The following is a 22,084-nucleotide window of genomic DNA, read 5'->3' as shown; positions in this document are numbered from 1 at the left end:
AACTAAGTTAAGGTTTAAGACACCAGAGGGGGAAGAAAAAAAAAATATACTTTGCATAGCAAGCAGCAGTTAATGCAAGAGATAGTTAACTTAGATAAGAAGATACATTATTAAGGCTCAGTCCATCAGAACTCTCAGTAACTTATCAGAAACTCAGACTACCTAACTATGGAAGGTTTTCCCCTGCAGAACGCACTGAAAGCATTTTAAACGCAGATAGGGTCAAAAAAAAGCCCCCCACATCTTACAGGAAAAACGTTGTGTGTTTGGACAGCATAGCTTCTAGTCACATATCAGGTAATTTGAGCCAACTAACAAGAGAGAAGGGTCTCTCTTCCCAAACATTCTAGCTCATTTTCACACGTGTCTTGTCTATACGGCCTCCAGGAGCCACGTTACGTAAGTGATGCAGGAAAAGCTCCAAGATGAAATCATTCTCAGAAACCCTTATCTTGCTATTCTCTTTCCACCACTATTGCATTCCATGGATCACAGAGCGTATCAATAGTGGACTTAATCAGAAACAAGACATTTCTTCTAGTTTTCTTCTCTCATGCTTGTAACATGCCACATGAAAAAAACAGGCGAGTTTGACTTTCATATTAAAATGTGACTGTTGAACATCGCACAGCCTGATAAACAGCTGTCGGTTCTTCAATGACAAGCAAAAAAATAAAAGGTAGTTTCTTTGTTCTACAGATGTAAAGTTCCAGTGTGAATTAAGAGATGAGAGAAAACCTGAAGAGGTAATCTGAGAAATATAACTTGGAAATAGGGGCTAAAAGAAGCATTTTATTTCCATGTATGTTCCCATGTTTATAGAGCTTTTTGGACTTTTCCTAAAAAACCCTACAAGGCTGGGCAGTCCAACCACGCTTTCATTTTCTACACCCACTCCTTTCTCTCCCTGCACATCCTTTCACTGACAAAGCTATATTTAAAAAAAAAAAAAAAAGAAAAAGAAAAAGAAAGAAAAAGAGCCCTGGCAGTTTTACATGTCCTATTCTTTATAGTCACTTGGGACAGACTACCACATTAATGTGAGGACTGACAGATTTTGTGCCATCCAGCATCCTGCCCTGCCACACTAGTTCTCCCTAAAACTCCGTGAGGAACACATCTCTTCAGCAAACCCAAGACACGAAGTAGGGCTGAGAAACAGTTCTGCACCCTGAAGAAAGAGCTAAACCCGACAAAATGCAGTAGAGGGGCAAGATTTAAAACCTGCCATTTCTTTCAACTCAGCTGCTGCAGAAGCGGGGAGCTGGGGGGCTCTGTGCCCCAGAAGGCAGCAGCCTGCCCCAGACTGCCTGCTGCTGCCGAGGAAGCTCTCCCAAGCATACGGCTCGCTGGCAGAAACGAGGTCAGAGCACTGCCCGCAGCTTACAGCAGAGCTGAAAGCCTGAAGCCAGCTTACAGAATAAAGAGAAAAGCTGCACGGAGAGCAGCTGCTACCTCCAGGCTAATCGAGCTAGGTACCCAAGGATGAGACTTCCTCACTTGAGTCTGGGAAACATTTCTTCAGCATTTTCTTAGCGGCATGTCTGTATGCATGCTTCTAGGTAAAAGCCAGGACTTCATCTTAAGGCTCACGAAAACCCACAAATCTGTGAGGAAGGATTGAAAGCAACATCCAAAACATCACTGAGGTTGTATTAAAAAAAAACCTGAATGGTTAGTTTTGTTCTGTGGGTTTGTTTCCTACCCTGCCTCAAATACACAGTTATGTTATAGACAACATTCATATTACAGTCTAGTGACACCTGTTAACTTATTCCCTAACACTTGACCATGGAGGTGTCTCAAAAGAAATTACTGAAATGAGGTTTACTACTATTTTATCAACATCAGAATCATAGAAGGAGGAATTGAAGCTCGGATACAAACAAGTCTGTAATGATTTTGGTAAAGAAGGTTTTCTCAGCTGGTCTCTACTGTTTTGGTTAACAATTTTTCGGCATGTGAGAGGGTTAGCTTATTACATTTGGGGCTACTGGAGGTAGAGAACTAGCTACATTACCATCCTCTTTTTCTCTGCAGTCTGTGAAGACACAGAGTGTCTGTTCAACAATCTTTAAATCCAGTCACCATGTGGAAAAATATCTTAGTCCAATTTTAGTCTCTTAGTGGAAAGAGAACAATAATTTCCAGAAGGAAGCACCCACCAGCAGAAGCAACTGAACAGACTACACAATACAACAGTTTAAACCAACAGCAGCAAACAATTTCTTTAATCTTTGAGGTAAAAGCCTTCACCACCGTTTTTTCAAAAGGAAGTATTCCCAACTGGGCTGGTATTGGGAGTGATGGGAAGAGGGTGTAGGGGGGTGGAGAACAAGTGAAAGACGTGATGAAAACTTAAAACTCTGAGACCAGACCTCTGACTAATCTTTAATACAGCAATGAAAAAACAGTGACTTTCATTAAAAGTTGGTAAAGGATTGCTAGGTAACAAGGCAACAATAAACCTCTCTTTTTCTGTGAGGGTGAAGGAGCACGATCTTTATGAATTCTGTAAACAGACACCCAAAAAGCAAACACATATAGCTAGTTATTTGATTTTCTGCCTAAAAACATGCATGTGGAAGATGCCCAAGACAGGTACCTGGCAATCAAGAAGAAGCATGAGGAAGATCTGAAGAGAGAGGCTGTGTAATCTTGCAGAGCTTGATTTATTGAGGAACAGCTCACCAAGACCAACAGTTGTTCTTTCTCCCGCAACAAAAACACCAAGCAGTTTTGTCATGTAAAGGTAAACTATTTTTTTAAGTAGTATCGTATTCACTTTGATTTTCTATTTCATTCTTTGTCGTCCATATCTGATTGCAACAGCTAAAACACCCTGTAAGATTTCATCTGCACGCTCCAAAATCTATTTTAAATCCTACTACAGCAGGAGAGAAATGCAGTAAAAGGGAAATACTGGAAAGGATAATGAATACATATAAAATATATGCTGACCTATATTCAGATAATACATTGTCTCAGCAACAAAATCCCAATTCAAAATACAGAAAATAAAACTAAATATATCTACACTGAACATCTTCAATTATTAAAGAAAATATGGGCAGCCAAAAAAATACAGTGGTAAATTTTATGCCAGGAAATATTAACAAACCTATTTTCCCTGCCTCTGAGGAAAATAATGTGTGTTAATTTAAAGGCCATAAGAGAATACTGCTGTATTGCAACTGGCCATGAGCTGTAATTTACAAGACCACTGAAATTTGGAATATGTACTGCTCATACAAAACTAAAAAAAAACCCAGAAAACAAAAAAACTCCTACCACTCAGATTTATTAGTACTTTTCAGACTTTACAACTTCATCAATATTTGCATTTTAAAATTTTTCTTCAAACAGGATTTGTGCATTTATATTCTAAAACATTTGTGTAGACAACTTTGTCTATGATCAGCCGTCAGATTAATGGATCATAAAGTAAATGACTATTACATGATCAGGTATCTTTTGATAAACTCACTATTCTGTTTAACTTACTCTAAATTTCAAAGGTATGGATAAAACTATTTCTGGAATATTAAGTCTGCTCTCAGAATAACAGTAAAAGAAAATCATCACTAAGTAATAAGGAGAGTGGTAAGGGGAGCAACGATAGTTATGATGACTAATCTCCCAAAACAAAATAGTTTTTATCAGCCTGCATTCAGATAGTTTTACTATCAAGTTAATTAATAGGCTCGTACGCTAATATCTAAATGCCAAGCAATTAATGGCACTGAACTATAAATGGCTTTGTCTTTGCTCTTGTAGGGTTATTTTATAAAGCAAATGCAATTCTATCACTTTGCTGATTTAATGTGGGCTTTGTGAGGTTAATATTCCCAAGCAATCGCAAAATAAAGAACTGCTTTAATTAACCTTCTGTGATTTAAATACTGAGAGAAACCAGAGTTTAGAAACTTTAAATAATACCACCATCATAACAACAACAACAACAATACTACTTCGTGGATCAAAGCCAAACCACCGATTTGAGAACTTTGAGAACTACATTTGAACAGATATACCTTCCACATATTTCTAAACTCATTAAAAAGACTTTTCTCCAAGTATAACATAGTAAGTCCGTGATAGATTTTACATAGTTTTTGTAGTTGAGATGAAAAATGTTTCCTTTCAGGATTATTTACTCATAATACTGAAGTTTTTAGTTTGAAAAAATGATTCAGCATCCCCACCTTTTGCACTAGAACGCTTTGCAGAGATTTCTGTTATGCACATTGGGCACTGCCCACTGCATCTACAAACGGACTGCATGTAAGTAACGGACCACTTAAAAATAAAGGAGCAAAATAGAACTTCCCTTTTCCCCCCAGACTAAAGTTTCTCTATTTCCAATTTAGCTGAGAGGAAGCTCTTATTGCCAGAGTTTATGACACTGTATGCTAACTACATTTTAGCACATGAAAAAAGTCACGAGCACTCAGGCCTTTCATCTTACAAGCTGCAATATGTCTACTGGGTTTAGAATTATACAAAACACGATAATAAAAATTAAAAACCAGCAGGGTACAGTTGGTCATGAACATTCCTGCCAAACAGGTTTGCAGTGTGCTCTGACCCATCTCCTCTGACTATCCGGCCAGATATCATCAAACCCCCATCAGCAGCAGATGCCTGAAGAGGTGCACTCGCTGGTTTCTCAGGAGAAGAAAGCTGACCTTCAAAATTCCTCCTTCAAACTGCAAACAGAAAAGCCTACTTTCGGCAGAAACCCATTAAGAGATGAACACAGCAGAACATACAGGCTGGGAAAATGTTTAACTACAATGAGGAAACTTTAAACTGAAGGTGCCATACAATTGTTAAGACAACACAGAGACATACAAATACTTTTGCTTACAGCCTTCGGAAGATTATAAAACAGAAGCATAAACAAGCTTGCTACATTTGATATATAAACAGTAATACAACTTTGCAGGATAAAATACTACTTCTTTCCCAGCCATATCAGTTAACAAATCCAAGTTACTACAGATACGTGTGAGGGGTAATTATGCATGCTAACTTTGAAGGCTTCAGATCTAATAGACTGGAGATGGTTTTTATTTGGCTAAATTGATCACAACATCTGTAAATGCTCACTTTAAAATAACTGGTCTGAGAAAGTCTTCTCAAAATCTGAATGCAGTTTTTGGGGTTTGGTCAACATGCCTTCAGCAAAAATCAGCCTGCGCTGCTGTGAGTGCTGCTCCGTGATATGCCCTCAATTTTGTGTTCGTGCTCAGGTGTGAGCTTACAGACAATTATCCCTGCTTTTGCTGCCTGACTCTATTCCTGCTAGCCACTTGGCTCTGGAAGATCATTCTCCAAGTCTGACAAGCTAGCACCTATTACAATCTTATAAATACAGATATAAATCACTGAGGGAAAAAGAGAAAAGTTTGACACGTTTCCTGGAATGATATAAGCAATGCTGAGCAAACAGAGCATTCCCCAAACGGACAATAATATGCTATTCCCACTACTGGGAAAAGATGTAGCACAACAGGAGTCACTGTTTCACTGACCTCCTGAGCCAAGTAAGTAACCTCTGCCACACAGATAAATAGCCATATGCTTAACACTTATTTGCTATTATAGCAGCATCATGATTATGAAATAAGACTTTATAGAAGCAGAAATCTGACTGGCAAAGACTTCAATCAGTTAAGTGTTCATTAATCTTACACAAGTTCAAAACTCATTTGCCCTTCCTGAAAACATCATGTGCTTAAGGAAGGCTCAAAAAGGATAAATTAGTTTTATGCACAAGGTCAGAATGGTTCTTAAGTATCTCAACAGTTTGTTTCTAAATCACTTGAGTGTTCAGTAAGGTAAGGTGTCAACCGCCTTTCCGAGGTGCTGGTCACTGGTGGCTTGTCTAGAAGCCAGGATTTAAGTTGTGCTGTGTAAGTTTGGAAGTCAGTTGCTGAAAGCCTGCTCCCCTTCCCTCCTAACCCCAAGTCCATCCAAGCTTTGTTAGAGATGCAAAAAGTCAAGATTGCACTCTGCCTTTTGATACCTATCTGATCTCTCTGAAGTAGGTTGGCAACAAAAGGTTTAGCGTACCAAAATGGATGCGTTCACAAGAAGTTATACTGTTGTTTTTCCTTGTCTCTAATTTCAGGTCCTGCAGAAAGGAGGCTGGAAAATCTGGCAGAAGTACACGTATCTCTATGAGAATTTTCACCCTGGTGCTTTCTTAGGCATGTGTCTACTCACTACATACAAGCAGCCCCGGTTTTTAAAAGCCAACCAACAAGCACACCTCAGAAGCAAAATTTCTTAGTGCCATAAATTTGGAGTTGAATGGTTTAAAGGAATCACTTCTCCCTTGTACCTCTTCACCCTGGAAAGAAAATAATTGCTTCTAAGCTAAAACTAAGCCCAGCATTTCAAGACAGTATGAACATACTCCAGGCACTAGGCACCTCTGTTGCTGAGACGATGGAAGCCATGAAGGATTTATAGTACACAACAAGTAGTGGTGTCAGCCACTGCTGATGATGGCAGGCAACAGTCTCTTCTGAACATTAAACCTGAGTACGAGTTCTCATATAACTGTAATAGCCAACTTCCACAAAGAATGCTTTCCTATATGCCTGGCAGCAACTTTCAGATTAACATACAAGCTTGTTCTTTCCCAGATTTCCTGTGGTTCATAACACAACAAATATTAAGTGCAACCACTCATCTAGTGGTAGATGATTACAGACACAAAAGTTAAAAGGATAGAAAGACAAACAATTTTTATTACAACTTTAAGCCATGGGCAGCTATATGTTACTTCTTAAAGAAGTTTAAATTAAATTCTGCAGGATTTGAGACTAAACTACAGTACAGTCAACTGCTTATTTTGTGCCAGTTTCTAGTAACTTCAGAGTGAAGATTTTATTAAAAAGAGTAATTGCATTGAGGTATAGACCTTAAATTTGAACTCACTGAGGACTGTCTGTATTACTAATGTATTTGGTATTTGCATATAACACAACTATTCCTAACTTAAAACAACAGTATTTTTGTACAGCGTTACACCCGAAAACAGCTCGGCAATGTTAATTAACATGCTGCTTATTACACTGTTAAAAGAACGTTAGCAGCTCACACTGAATTTAAAAACAAGACTTCATCCTCATTGTACCAAAATCACTTTAATAATTTGATGCATTTTGCTACAATACAATTTGTTCTGTTTTCATGACAGTCATACAGCTTGGACATGAAAACAGATTAATTAGTTTCACATTTTGTTCACATTTTCAAGGACTGTTTCAAACCGAGTAATGTTTTATCTGTCCCACCTTGCACTGACTCAACACTAGAAACAGATGTCTGTGCAAGAACATTCTCACCACCATCTCAGGCTTGCAACTGAGACTAGTTCAAACCATTGTCACCAGTTCTGGAACAAACCTGAAATTTATGACCTTCACTGATCCTGGTTTGGGAAAATGGAGAGAAATCGCAGTTCCTTGTGGGAGCATAAGTGGTGCTCAGCCCTCTACCTGGAGAGACTGACTGAGGCGGCACCAGAGATGCCCCCTGTCTTGTCATGCACACTGCCTTCCTGCTTTGGGTGCCTTTCCACCTGGGACTAGTAAAACGATTCACAAATTCTTACTGACCTGAACTGCATTCATCCCTGACCCACACTCAGGAAAAAAACATTGATTAGTCTACCTTTATTTGTCCTGTGACAGTTTGCATTTAAAAGATCTCACCAAGATCAGTAGGTAAGATATTATACTGGGGGGGAGAACAATGTTTTGGTCAGCTTTTAGAACATTTAAATAAAACCTGACAGTGAGGGAGTTTTGTGTGTTTGCTTGTTTATAAAACATTTTCTCCTTTTAAATAAAAACAGACTAAAAACTAAGCCTCAACTACCTGACTATTCCTTTAAGGCATTTTAAAAAAGTCACAGTAACTACAAGGGAATGATGTAAAAACACACACACAGAGCCTCTTCGTACACACTGTTAACCAGAAGGACCAATGCCCCAGAAAAGTGCATATGCATGCCCCACCTCAAGGACTTCCCACACTTTTTTCCCCTTTTAACCTCAGGCCTAGGTGTGAGGAAAGGGATCAGCATAACCCCACTCTATTCTGGAAGCCTGCAAGCAGAAAGCGTCCATGAACATGCAAAATAAAGGATGACTTCATGGTTAACAGTAGCAGGTGTAGAATAAAAGCACTATTTTTGTTTAACTAAGAGTGAGACCATAATTATTTCGCAGATCCATTTCATCTGTCAATAAGTGATACGGCCCCGACTCATAAAATAAAACAATAAACCTCAAAGGCACACGATCCTATCTCAATACATATGAGCACATGCTACATAAAACAAGAAAATATATAAACATGGCTGTTTAAAAGCCAGTTGAAAAGCATAATAACCCAAAATATACATCACACTATCTTAACAAAATAATGTTTAATGATGACAGTTTAAGTTTGCAATTACATGACATTCTTGAGCAAAATATCATTTCTACTTATGGCAAAAGATTTAAAACTGCAAAAACAAGTGAAGCATTTATTCATTTATATGCCATTTCAAGATGAAAAACCCTGCCAAGGGCAACACTGTAGTAGTGTAGCACATCTTTCTTTTTCTTTTTTCTTTTAAAGAACAGTAAAGGTAAAAAGTTTTTTTTAAAAAAAAAAACACAACCAAACAAGGTGGCATCTACATCTATTGGCACTATTTAATGATCAATGAATCTGCTACTGCAATAAATTTGCTTAAAACAAAGCTCTTCCTTTAATGGTTTTTACACAGCAAGCTCCTGATATGAAGAGGGGATGACTGATGCTGGCTTACGATATGGCTCTACAGTAAACTATGCCAGCGTTACTATCAAATCACCTCTTCAGAAACTCCCTTTCTGTCCACGATGCAATCAATTTAACAAAGATCTAAACAACTTACAGTTCAAACATTCAAATAAATCCCACTCTCCTCTTTCCCCTCTATGTTTATTAGAAGAATGGAAAGTCACACGTCACTGGAACAGTCCCAGAAATTATTTTATCTGTTTACTTTTATTGACAAGGTTGCATATTGAATTCAAGTGAGTCAAGGAAAAGCAGCAATGGCTTCACACTTCCACAATACGTGAGAAATGAAGATGAGTACTTATTCCAAGGGACAATACTAAGAGTTATACCTGACGGCAGAAGCTTTATGTCTAAAAGAGCAAAAATAAAACATTATCTGTATGAAATTTTGTATCAGTTTTCTCCCCGTAACAGAATACCCAGTACATCACACTACAGGGTTTTACATAAAAGGAAACTGGTGGCAAGAAAAAGTCCATCATCCATCCAGAATAAACGCTACTTTCAGGTTGGTAATCTCCAAAACAAGTAGACTGACATAAATCTACAAGGGAAGTACAGCAGGGAAAAGGTGACAAATTACTGAGAAGCCCCTTTCTCCAATCTGGGACTACTCTTCTCCATCATGAAGTAAAACCAGTTCAATCACACATCACAAAGGTGGCAATCATGGAGACAGCTTATTTACCCTAAAACACAACATGAAGCTTCGCCTCGCTGCTGCACCCCTGCTACAGAAGCAAGTTCAGCTTCCAGTCCATCAGGCACAGAATAGCCTGTAAACTCTTTGGGACAAAGACCACCTTTTTGTTATGTACTTGAAGAATGGGCAGAATAATAATGTCCTGATCCACAGCTGGGGCTACCATGAACTACTTCAGTATTATTAGAGTGATCTTTTCTTGCTTCACGATCCAACCACGCTCTCCAGGAAAAACACTTGTAGTCCAAATTTTCCCATAATTCTGGCTAGTCAGAATGAGGCAAAAACATCTTCAGAGGCCAGCTTCTCTTCTTGAGGCCGATATCCTGAAACAACTGAATTTATACATTCCTTGAAGTTGTGACCATTTAAAACAAGGACTTTGCACCATTATTGAGTGCAAAAAGGAACAAGATCAAAAAGACAAGGAAATGGTTAATGAAGAATACTGAAAACATTGAGTAAATTCATTTGCAAGCTGGAAAGAGCAAAACTAAGGATGACAGACAGAAAGGACCCTGGATTGTATGACTACCTCAGCTTTCTAATTGACAGGATTATATAAACAGGATGCACTGATACACCAACTGGTACAACAGGTATTGTACTTTCTTGTAGTTTATTTTAAAATTCTATTTAGAATATGTAAAGCTGGTATTAAATCAGAGCAACACAGAATCACATAGGTTTGAAGAGACCTTCAGAGTGAGGTCATGTAGACAAACCTCCAGTTCAAAGCAAGTCTAGTGACAACAGGGTTTCTGGGGGCCTTGTTTAGTTGAATTTTGAGCATCTCCAAGGATGGAGATTCCAATGTCTCTGGACTCCTTCCTGTGTTTGAAAAACCTCATAGTAATTTTGGGTTTGTTTCTTTTACCAAGTTGCAACTTTCCTTGTCCCGGTCTGTCCCCACTGCCTCTCGTCCTTCCATTGTGCACCTCTTGAGATGAATTTGACTCTGCTCAACTTCCTGCGTTAGGGATTTGTTTTCTAGATTAGCACATCCTCCTATTTGGTAGCTGTAAACAGCAGTAAGATCTCCCTCTGGCTTTCTCTTCGTAAGGCTGCCCAGTATGCCAAATTCAGTGAACTCCACCTTTAAAACTCCTAAAACTATACGAATACCTACTCCTATTTCTCCTGCTAAAATTTTAATCAAGTAAACTCTGATTTTCAAATTATTTTCAAACCACAATCAGTCTCACATAAGCAGATACGAGTATGCTTAAATAAGCACAGTTTTTAAAATTTCTGTCTCAGCAGCAGAATTCGACATACACTCTCAACTTTGTTATCCTACTATTAATCTTCGTATTATACACTGGTTACCACTTGACAATAACTCTACTATGCATCATCAGCAGAGAAGGAACATCGTTGTTGAAATGTCAGAAGTATAGACTTCAACTTCTTGTGCTAGGAATTTGTCTTCTAGATTAGTAGTTCCCAAAGAATGGGAAAGAATACAGTGGTGAGGTTTTACAGAGAAACATGAGAGAGGAGGTGCTCACCTGATGACCCTTCTTGAGATAGTGGGAAGAACAGCCATGGAACCAATGTGGAGATGGGGAAAAGAAAAGGAGCAAGCCCCAAGGTGTTAAGGACTACTTATTATTTATATGAAATAGTCCCATCTATACACAAATACTCCAGGAAAGGCATCTACAATTAAGAACCTGGGATCAGAGTTCAAAACTTAAGAAGCTGACTACTATTGAAGAACAGGATAACCAACCAGCCATTCACAAACTAGGAAGAATTTCAGATGTGATTCTCACACTAAGGATTACCAACCACAAGGCTGTGTTGGTGAGAATCACAGAATCATAGAATACCAGGTTGGAAGGGACCTCAAGGATCATCTGGTCCAACCTTTCTTGGCAAGGCTGAGGACCTAATGTATCACCTGAACTTGTAGATTCAGGCAAAAATGCCTACTGACCTTGAGATGCCTATATCACCCTTGGAGCCTGGTTTTAGACACTCCTTCAATGTACACTCAAATCCTCAAGAAATTTGGTTACATGGAGGCTGATACCTTCTACTTGTGAATCTGTCCCTGCCTTTCTCTTCATCCCAGTTCTCTGAAGTCCGTAATATATGGAAGACTTTACTCTCATTTTGCCTTTATCCTCTTCTATGATACCCCTCACTTCATTACACAAACATTCACTTTACTGGCTATGATAGCAAATGATGTAATTGGAACATGTATCAACAAATAATCAGTATCTTCCTATTTCCTAAATCCTGTATAGTTGGCATGTTTTGTGTATTTTTTTAAACTAAAATACTCAATCCGTTCAACTGACCATATTTAAAATATGATGAGGTGTCCAAGGCAGCAAAAAAACCCATTTCACCAACTGTGATATGTAGACATTGGAGCACCTGTGTTTCTTCGATCTCATAGGCTGTATTACTAGAACTTTATCTGCTAAGACTTTACCAAGATGCTTATGAACAGTATTTTCAAGTCATAGAGAAATCAAGCATTTAATGTCAAGGTAAAAAGGGAGAAAATTAAATTTAAAGACACAACTGCAATCTTTAAAGTCGCAGTTACATATAATCCAAAAGATGGAAAGTGGTGACATTTACAAGAGTATCATAGATACAATTAAGAATTCTATTTCATAAACCATCCAGCATTTTAATGAAAAAAGTTAATTCTCAATGGAATTTTAAAATGTAGATGAAGAAAAATTAACATGTAATTACACAGTAAAATTATCATAGCTTTATTTTAAAATCAAAGGAGGGGAGCCTCCTATATCATTGCTACTTATGGCATCTTTTGTTAGTTTATTTTACACACTATTTTTATTTCAAGCTAAAGATTTCTACATTGCACCAGCATTATCCCAAATGTTAATCAACCATGCCTGACAGAATTCCCCAATGATTTACAGCAAGTGCTGATGCTTCCACTAATACTCAGTCTTGAACAACTCACTTTTGTTAGATTTCCCAGGATGGCAAGTACGCTTTAGTTTCATCCTTCCATTTCCAGATCACCTCTCTGTGATTAACAGAGCTGAGACTGCAGACAGAACTGAGCCTACATGTTCAACTGCATCAGCTATGCACATCCATTTTGTTCAGTACCTAAACTCTGGGTGTTTCTCAAGCTCTGGGAAGCAGACCCACATGCTATCACTTCTGATCTTAGTGGATATTGAATTATGCAGTTTCACTAACTGGATGTGCAAACTGACAACATTCAAATTAATAGCTGTAATATCAACTAAAAATATTTCTTAAGAAGTTCGATTGACCAAGCAGCTCCGAAATGCCTTGAACTCACCTATCCTGAATGAAATATCAATGAAATAACATGAAAAACAAAACAGTAGTGATCACCTTAGATGCAGGAGCTCTCAACAATGTCTCTTTTGCAAGGGGAGAACAAAAACAAAACAAAAGCAAGGAAAACCTCCAGCCTCCATTGACATCTGATCCAGAAACTTGCTTCTTTTTAAAAGTAGAATTAATAGTTGCTGGGGTATATACACTGGCTTTATTCAATAAAGCTGATATAAAATAAAGCCTGAAAGTGCGTGCAGATGTATTTGTGTGTATATCCCCAAAGACTTTTCAGAAGGATGTTGTCTGATTCTGTGTTTATTTAATTTCGTTTTTAACACTGTTCTCTCAAAGAGGGGTCGGGTGGGTTTTGTTCATTTCACACAGATCATTTTTACATATCCAGCTCCAGGGCGACTGTCAGTAGTGGAGGACGGTGCTTACCTGCTGAGCTTGGTACCTCTGCTGGGCCTGCGACAGATATTGTGCCTGGGGTGGCAGATGCTGAGGCTGTGGCTGCTGGTTGTAGTACGGCTGCTGGCCTTGCTGGCAGTAGCCACTTACACCTTGCTGACCATACTGAGGTGGTATCTGTTGGAAGAATCAAGCAGAGCAATATGCATGAGCTGAGGCAGGAGGACATGAAATCAAACTATGTCACACATCTGTGTGGCAACCTGATCAAAAGTGATATCCTCAGCTACACACCTGACCCAACAGTCCTATTCTTTTACTCAGCAGTTAATGCAAGCCCTTAGATCCTCTTGCCTGAGCAGGAGGAGAAAGCCCGAGTGCTCTGTATAGGAAGCGTTCTTTTCAGGAAGAGCTTCTAAGAAAAATGCTATGCTTCTGAACATCACAATCCCATAATGCCCAGCCTTAAAATACAGAAGCAGTTATTTTAAATGTTTGCTCTCCATAGGCACACTACTGAGGCAAATTGACAGAGGAATCATTTTAACGCACTGACCCAAAAGTAGAATTGTGGAAAAGAGGCACAACTCTAAAATAGACATTGAAAAAGAAATGCTTTTTTGTTGTTGTTGTTGTTTTAGCAATAAAGTACTAATTTTTGTGAAGTGTTTTGCCCACAACCCTCAGGTTTTTAGTGTTTTGTGTGTTTAAGCCTTACACAGAAAACGTGGGGTTTGGCAGGGTTTTGGTTTTGTCGACTTCAATCTCTCTCAGTCTCCTCCCTGCTACTAAAATATATCTTTTTAGAAAAAATAAAAACCAAACACTAGTGCAACACAAAATAACCTGTCACAGGTCCTATTAACACACAAATCGGCACATGTATCATGCACTGAGAATTTAAGCTATAACCAAAAGCAAGTCAATTACAGTGTCAGAGGAATTTTCTGCATCAGTTTAGTCTGTAAGCCTTGTAACAAAACACTGACATTTTCTTGAGATACTTGAAAGACCACACGTTCAACAAACTCCTGATATTGTGTCTATATTGCCACGATTTTAGATACCTGTGCTTTTCCCCAAACACTGGTATTTAGTACCATTTGAGAGGAGTGACAGATGCAACACAGGACTTCTCCCTTCTAGAATGGGCCTCCTGCTGGTCCTGCACATCCCCGCCCTAAGTAAATGTCTCAGATACCCGAGCACATCTGAAATACTTTGATCTCTGAACTGTTCCCACTGAGCTTCTGATACACCGATAAATCTGTTTACTCAACACGTAAACACATACCTGTTCTATCTAAAGTTAACTTAGTACATTTATTCAACAATACAGTAATATTTGCTATGCAATAATAATAATATAAAGTCAAATTTAAACACCTGTTTAGGCTGGTTTTACTATCACAACTTGATCTGCTCCTATTACTTCTGCCAGAAGTTGGTAGTCCTACTTCTTGCTAACTCCTAAGGTCAGCACTGTAACCCCACTTCCGCACTTCTCTTCACTTGAGCTTCCATTTCCTTCACCATCATTTCACAGGCAGTTAGAAGTTTCTGTGGCCAAATCAACCCTTTCTGGCAAATACCCTCTTCCTGCTGATGAGGCCGTTATAATGCAAACTAAAAAGGGTGTGTTGGAATATCATCAGGCAAACAGACAGCTGGAGTCTGGGATCTGACAGAAGACCACATGGTGATTTGCCCATCAGCTGCAAAGGTCACAGAGCCTGGACTGGTTCCTAGGAAATGCTGAGGAAAAACCTATGTTGTGGCCCATCTGGGTCCCAGTAACACTAGGAAGAGAAGGAAAGCTATCCTGACAGCAAAATATGGGCTTCTGGAAAGAACAAGAAGAAAAAGAGAATTTGAATGCCCAGTTGACAGGATGGTGACAAAGCAAAAAAAATATCAGATTCATCAGGAACCAGAGTACTTCTAGAAGAAAGATACTTGTACAGGATGGCTGGAGCTCACCTGAACATAGGAACCACGTCACTGCTACCTAAGGATCAAGAATGTTAAATTTTGAACCGAAGAGAGGGGATTATAAGAACAGAAGCATGGCACTGCTATGACAAAGACATGGAGATTCTGGGTCATCAAGTGAAGATGCTGAGAAGAATCAGAGAAGGAAAACAGACACACAGATGACTGCAGAGTAAATAGGGTGGCAAGAAGAAAATCCAACAATATATTGCCTTCTACACAAAGGGGGGGGGGGGGGGGGGAATAGAAGAACTGGATCAAGACTCAAACAAAAGCACTAGCAGTAGTCATATCAGAAATCTGATAGAAGTGAGACAATTAGAGGGTTGCTATTTTGTGCCATCCTAGGATACAAATACATAGGGAAGACAGCTGACGATGAGGTAACATTATATCCTACATAGAGTTTAGAAACAAATCAAAACAAAACTCCACCTCACCGAGCAGCAGAGGTCTGGAGCTTGGTTAGATCAGGAAGAGTGAGTGCTGGGACCATCAGGCATAGCCGGGCTACAGCAACGCTGACAGCAGCACACTGAGCAAGATCAGCAAAGGCACGGTGCAAGATTGTATGGAGGGAGATTTCAACTCGTCCCATGTAGACTGAGCAAGCAGACTACAAAGCAGAGACCAAAGTATCAGACAATTACCAAAGGCTGTTCCATGGAGCTGCTGGTTAGGGAACCTGCATGAGGAGCCACCGCGTTTGGCTCAATCCTGAGCAGCAGGAATCATCTACATCCTACAGCTGCTGAACTACTATGCATCAGTGAGCATAACACAGTTAAATTGAGCATCCCTACAGGAACAATGAAAACCAAGGAATCTACTACTGTTGTGCTTAACTTCAAAAAGTGTAACTACATAAAGAGGAGAAAGCTTATTAAAAGGAAGCTCTAACAGACAGCTACAAGAAATAAAATCTGACTGGCAGCATCAAAGCTGCTTAACAACAACCACATGGAAAGCACAGAACCAATATTCACCACCTATTCAGAAAGACTTGAGATGAGCAAAGGGACATCAGCAGGTTTCTAGAAGCAAAAAGACATCCTTCAATAAGCCAACACCAAGTCCAAATGAGGAAAACAGAAAAGACTGTAAACTCTGGCACTTCAGATGTAATATAAGGCAGGCCAGAAAGAACTGGAGGAACAGCTAGGAAAGGGAATCAAATGAGTAATGAATCACTTCTTCAAACACATCAGGAGCAGGAGGTCTGCCAGAGAGTCTGAAGTGCCAAGTGATGATAAAAGGAGATTCAGAGAAAACACAGGCATCACAGAAAAACTTAACAAATTTTTTGCACTAGTGTGCACTGTGGAAAAATCTTGGGAGGTTCTGGATAAATCAGGACAGATAAGAATAAAGATCAGAATTAGGAAACATCAACAGAACTTTTGCAAAGGAAAATCCCTCTACACAGACTTCTTGGACTTACTATGAAGGGTCAAACACAAAGGTTCAGAGAAATGCAACAAGAATGATCAAAGGTATGGAACAGTTTCCATACAAAGAAGATACAACCTTTTGAGTATGGAAAATACACCAGGAAGTAAGAACACGATAGAAAGCTACAAAACCATCTTGTCAAGCACAACAATTAAGAGGCATTAAATGCTGGTAGAAGCAAACTTCAAAACAAGAGAGATAGGTTCTCTAGTCACAGAGGTAGCAGATGTTTGAAACTCCTTGCCAAATGATGTTTTGAAAGCTGAAAGTTTATGTGGGCTCAAGCAAAGACCGGACAAGTTCACAAAAAGATACATCCTCTGAGGGTTACCAAATATATAGAGCCACATCTGGCTCAGGAAGACACTGAACTGAAAATAGCTGGAGGCTTAGAGAGTATTGGGGGAAATATCACATGCTTGCTTTGTTCTGACTCTTCTCTAGGCATCCAATTAAAGCCTCCACTGGAGGCAGGATACGGGGCTACATGAACCCTTGATCTGACCTGATACATCCATGCCTATGTTCTCATCGCTTCTTTGCACTATATATTTGTGTCCTGTGAGAAAGCAAGGAAAATTTGGTGTGCAAGGTACTAAGAAACAAATGTAAGCAACCTGAAGAGGCAATAACACCTGGATTGCCAGAAGCTGGGAGACTGCTCCAATTTCTTAAATATTTTCCCTAAAAATTTGCTTGCAGACACTGGTGTAAAAAAGGGTACTGGGCTCTTCTTCTGACGTTATGTACCAGTTATTTGTGTTGCAATTTTCCTTCATAGTCTCCCAATCCAAACTGTTTAAAAAAAAAAACAACTAACCAAACCCCCCAAAAAGGTGCAACAATAAACCTGACATTACATGTAGTTTTAGATGCTATACTCTTCAGTGCAGAGACCCATCACCACTGCCTCAGCTGAACACTCAGTATAATTTCTGTGGCTATTTAAATAAATAACAAACAACAACATGCAAATTAATCCTCCTGCTTTACTGATGGGGATCACAAGATACCGCTTATGGACAAATGTTTATTAAACAGCATATAAAAAAGCTTAATTAAAATCTCCCCAGAACAAAACAAATCTGAAGCCAATTACTTACAAAGCTTGGAGTGAATGACCCAAGCATCCTCTTTCTTCACAAGGTAAACCCTCCCTTTCTCCCTCACACCCACATTCTTTGTGACCACACAATGCAGGAGATGAGAATTTAGGAAACTTCAGCATGCCTGTGGTAACGCACACATTCTTGGGACGGTTCAAGAGAGAACAAACCCAAGTTTGAATTTATTTCTAGGCAAGCACAGAAACTGTAATAATTACTTTGCCTCCTATCTGGATTGCACAGTACAAATAACATTATTTTGAGAGAAGTATGACTGACCATCAGTGATTAAACCACTCTGAACATGAACAAAGAAAGGATGAGAATAAAAGAGGAATAAAATTGGCAGCCAGAATGAAGAAGTGGGAGAAATCCAATTAAACCTATAACTTAGTCCATAATCTTTAATTCTTGCTTGAACAAGGGGTCTTGTGGCAGACATTCTTTGTCCAGGTAATACCTTGATAGTAATGGAAGTTTTAAGCAATTTTTGCATGCATAATCCATAACTAATGTCAAAGGAGAAGGATCATTAGACAGAATTACAGTCATTATAATAATTTTTAAAATTAAAATGTAACAGAATTAGTGTGTTAGCATAGGTACACTAATAATACCACCAATATGCAGCTACCGCACTTCTGAAACCATCCTAATGGCTAGGTCCAGTCAATAATGGAAGAAACTTTACATGTCCCCTATCACAAAAAGATCTGCCAAGTCACTTTGGGACCCACCTGAACATGCCAGTCACCATGACATGCTCACTACAGGGAAAGAGTCCTGGCAATATCGGTCATTGCTCCTCCCTGCAATCTATCTGGTGCCCAAAAAATAAGGCAGACCCTGGATAATGTCGGTAGCAGGCAACAGCACAGTTCAGAACTCCTTAACCACAGTGTGTTGATATAAAAATCAGGGGGGTGGGGAGAAGGGGTGTGTCTGGCCTGATTAGCATTAAGCCCTACTTACAGACAGAAGAAAAGCTGAACTCCAGAGGCTGAGGTGGCAGTCAGAAAAAAGGGTGACACCACCCAATTCAATGGCCTACTTTGCCTAGAAACAGTGAAACAGACCTGAACACTGTGAAACAAGTACCATCTTCAGAAATGGAATCATTAGTAACATTCCACTTTCCTAGCAACTATAACACTGTAATTACACAGAAATTAGAATATGAAATGCATAGTGAGTGGGATTCCCAGGAAAAAAAAAAACCACCACCTGGTACTTCACACCAGGAGTAAAACAGCACATTCTTTCAGTCAACAAAATGTTATAGCCAAATTTAATTCTAATTCCTTTAACTTTACAGTGGTCACTTCAGTAATAACTGTAAGAAAAGCTGTCACACAAAACTTCAAATAAGACTTGTGATTTTCTGAAACATCTCCTGCTTCAGTCTTAGATTTCCAAAGCCAGATCTCTGCCAAAACATAAGTATTTTCCCCAAAACATTAAAACCATGCAATTCTCCATGCTTTTGAATAGAAAGTTGTAAGGGAAAACTAACCCTCTGACTTTCATGTACATAAAAAAAATTTGGTTTATATCTATAACTTTTGAGTTCATGTAAACCCAGGTCTTCATCTGTACGTTTAGCTAGATCACAGAAAGAAGAAAAAATATAGTATGCTTACACAGCATAGGGAAATCCTCTGGCACACATTCAGTGGGAGATTCTATCACAGTTACTGCAGCACAGTCTCCTGTCTCAAATCACCATATCCAACCCCAGTGCACACACAGTCTTAACAAAGGCTACAAGTCCCTCTCATTGAACGACAAAAAATAAATAAATCAAAAATCAAAAAGGAAACCAAGAAAAAGCTGGGTGTTAATGTCAAGGCTATTTAATCAGAGGTAAATCAGAAATCCTGATGCTAAGGCATTTTATTCATACATTCTATAAATTCTATTACTTCTTATCACTTAGCTTTGACCTTTCGACAATACACTGGTCACAATATTCACCTATGTTACTGTCTTCCCTAGACTGCTTGCCTTTATATTGAAGTATGAACTTTAAAATCTTATTAAGAGCCTTTAAAATATTAACACCGAGCCTGATACTGGTCCACCCTGTGACCCAGAGCAAGGAAGCAAAAGGATAAAAAGCATGTTTCTATGTCACAGCACAATAATCCCCATTCCAGAACTTGCAAGGTAGCGGATTTTGCAGAGTCATTAAATGTATGTCTATGTTGAAGACTGCAGTGCAGTACACATATCTGCAAACTAGCTCAGATATTGGAAGAAGCTTACACCAAGAGCCATGCTAGGCTAATCTGCAGTGCCCTATAGAAGGGTGGATTAGGTCAGAGGGAGACCCACGCTCTTGTAGACAAGATGTTTGTTGTACACAAGCTAGTTCATTTAAAAAGGTAGCTCAAGTATCTTTACAATACGCTGCAGTCTGCAATGCAGTCATACCCTGTACTACTGTTAACATGCAGGACAGAAAGGACAGGACTTCAAACACATGCCTTCAGTCCCCTTTTTCCTCAAAAACTGCACAGCAGCATGATTACACCAGTTGTCAGTGCAATGTATATGGCATCAAATATGTACCTGTCATGAGGTGCTCTCTGTATACTGCCTTTTACTGTAGCTTAAATCAAAGCAACATGAGCTAACCCATTATTAGTACAGGCAATTTTCCTCTCTTTTAAAAAAGAGAAACTATAAAAAAGTAGAATGTAAAAAACCAAGATTACATGATTAAAAAACTCTGTAGTCAGAAAATATAGATGTTAAGGTTCCAAAAGCAACATTAACTGAGCCATGTTGCACATATATAGCGCCTTCTCTTTCTGATTTATGTTGTCAGAGGCATTTCATAAAATATAGAGGATGTGAAATGTGGCTCAGTTAATGTGGCTGCTAGAATCTTATCATTTATGTTTTCTGACTTCTTAGCTGTGCAACCTTCACATCTTATTAACATAGTTTTTTGCATAGACTGTAGTATGGAATAGTACTTATGTTTTATGTATTGACATATTTTTGATGTACTGAGATTTTGAATAAGTTTGCTATTCTTCATGATGAGAGCCAAATAAATAAAGACTACTACCACAAAATAGTCAATCATTTATAAGGAAAAGCAATATCTCTCCTTCCAAAAAAGAACACTTTGATTCCCTTGTCAGAAATTGATGAAAACTACCTCTGCCGTAAATGCTAAATCTATGCCAATATCACAACCACCTCCCACTCCCACCTTCCCCTAAAAACAGCAAACAAACAAAAATAAAAAATATGCATGTTTTAGATGAACTAAAATTAGTTTCAAGGGAGAGGTAAACAGCTGAGTCTAGAAACAATAGGAAGAAATCTTTCCTACACAAGAGCCTGATAGTGTTGATTTGTACAGTGCATTACAGTTTGAACTAATGCAACATTTGGTCCTTTCTGCAAATTAAGGGATAAAAATATGATAGTAAGAGATAGTAAGAGATTTCCATATTGTTATATCCATCCCCTTAGACCAACACCATAAAGACTGAAAATTTGCAACAAATTTTTTTCAGAAGAGCTATTTTGATATATTGTATTAAAAATAGAGAGAAATCATAGTGCCTATATATACACACACACACTTAAATGGTGAGTCAGATAAGAGATCTATTCTTACACTCTGCTTTCCTTTTTTTTTCTAGTGATCAAAACAGTTAAAAGGGATCATGCAATCTGCTTAAGTAACAGATTTCCAATTTACAAACCAACATAAGAAAAAGCACATCAGAACTGCCACAACCAATGTGAGCTTCACCTGATGCCTGTGGCATCTCCAATGGTTGGTGCTTCAGTAAAAGGCATGTGAGAAACCTCATCCCTCACTGCACTAATAGCATGACACTCACCTACGAAATGCCAGCTGTTAAAGAAAAATGCAAAAGCCTGTATTTAAACTGATTTTTAATCATATAACAAATAATTTATCACAGGGCACTTCTTGTGCATCTATTAGTGGACTACACAACAGGCTTTGGTTCCCAAACCCTGTATTTGCCATTTATTCTCCAGAAAATTGGTAACAGTTTTGACTGCTATTTCTCAAATGGTGGTTAAAATAAAATATGGTTAAAAAAATACAGATAAACATTTTTTATTCAGACAAGTTTTGCAGTGCCATTCAAGCCTTCTAAAGCAGGGAACGCAAATGAGAGGTATGGGTTGAGTCTGAATAGCAGGTAATCTAACTGCATGAGTAATCCTCCATTTTTATGCATTTATACACAGAGAGACTCCC

At 38.7% G+C, this 22,084-nt stretch overlaps 1 protein-coding gene across 7 annotated transcripts in view; it reads right to left on the bottom strand.

Moving 5' to 3' along the window:
• Positions 1-22,084, bottom strand: part of ARID1B (AT-rich interaction domain 1B) — a 334,093-nt gene that overhangs the window by 238,553 nt on the left and 73,456 nt on the right. For all 7 annotated transcript variants that reach the window (XM_074818828.1, XM_074818830.1, XM_074818831.1 and 4 more), the window contains exon 3: positions 13,310-13,456. In XM_074818828.1, the coding sequence (XP_074674929.1) occupies positions 13,310-13,456 (147 nt within the window). The remainder of the gene's footprint in view (positions 1-13,309; positions 13,457-22,084) is intronic.

This window comes from Strix aluco, chromosome 3 (genome assembly GCF_031877795.1).
Source record: "Strix aluco isolate bStrAlu1 chromosome 3, bStrAlu1.hap1, whole genome shotgun sequence".
Lineage (NCBI taxonomy): Eukaryota > Metazoa > Chordata > Aves > Strigiformes > Strigidae > Strix > Strix aluco.
This window is presented reverse-complemented; position numbering and strand designations above follow the sequence as displayed.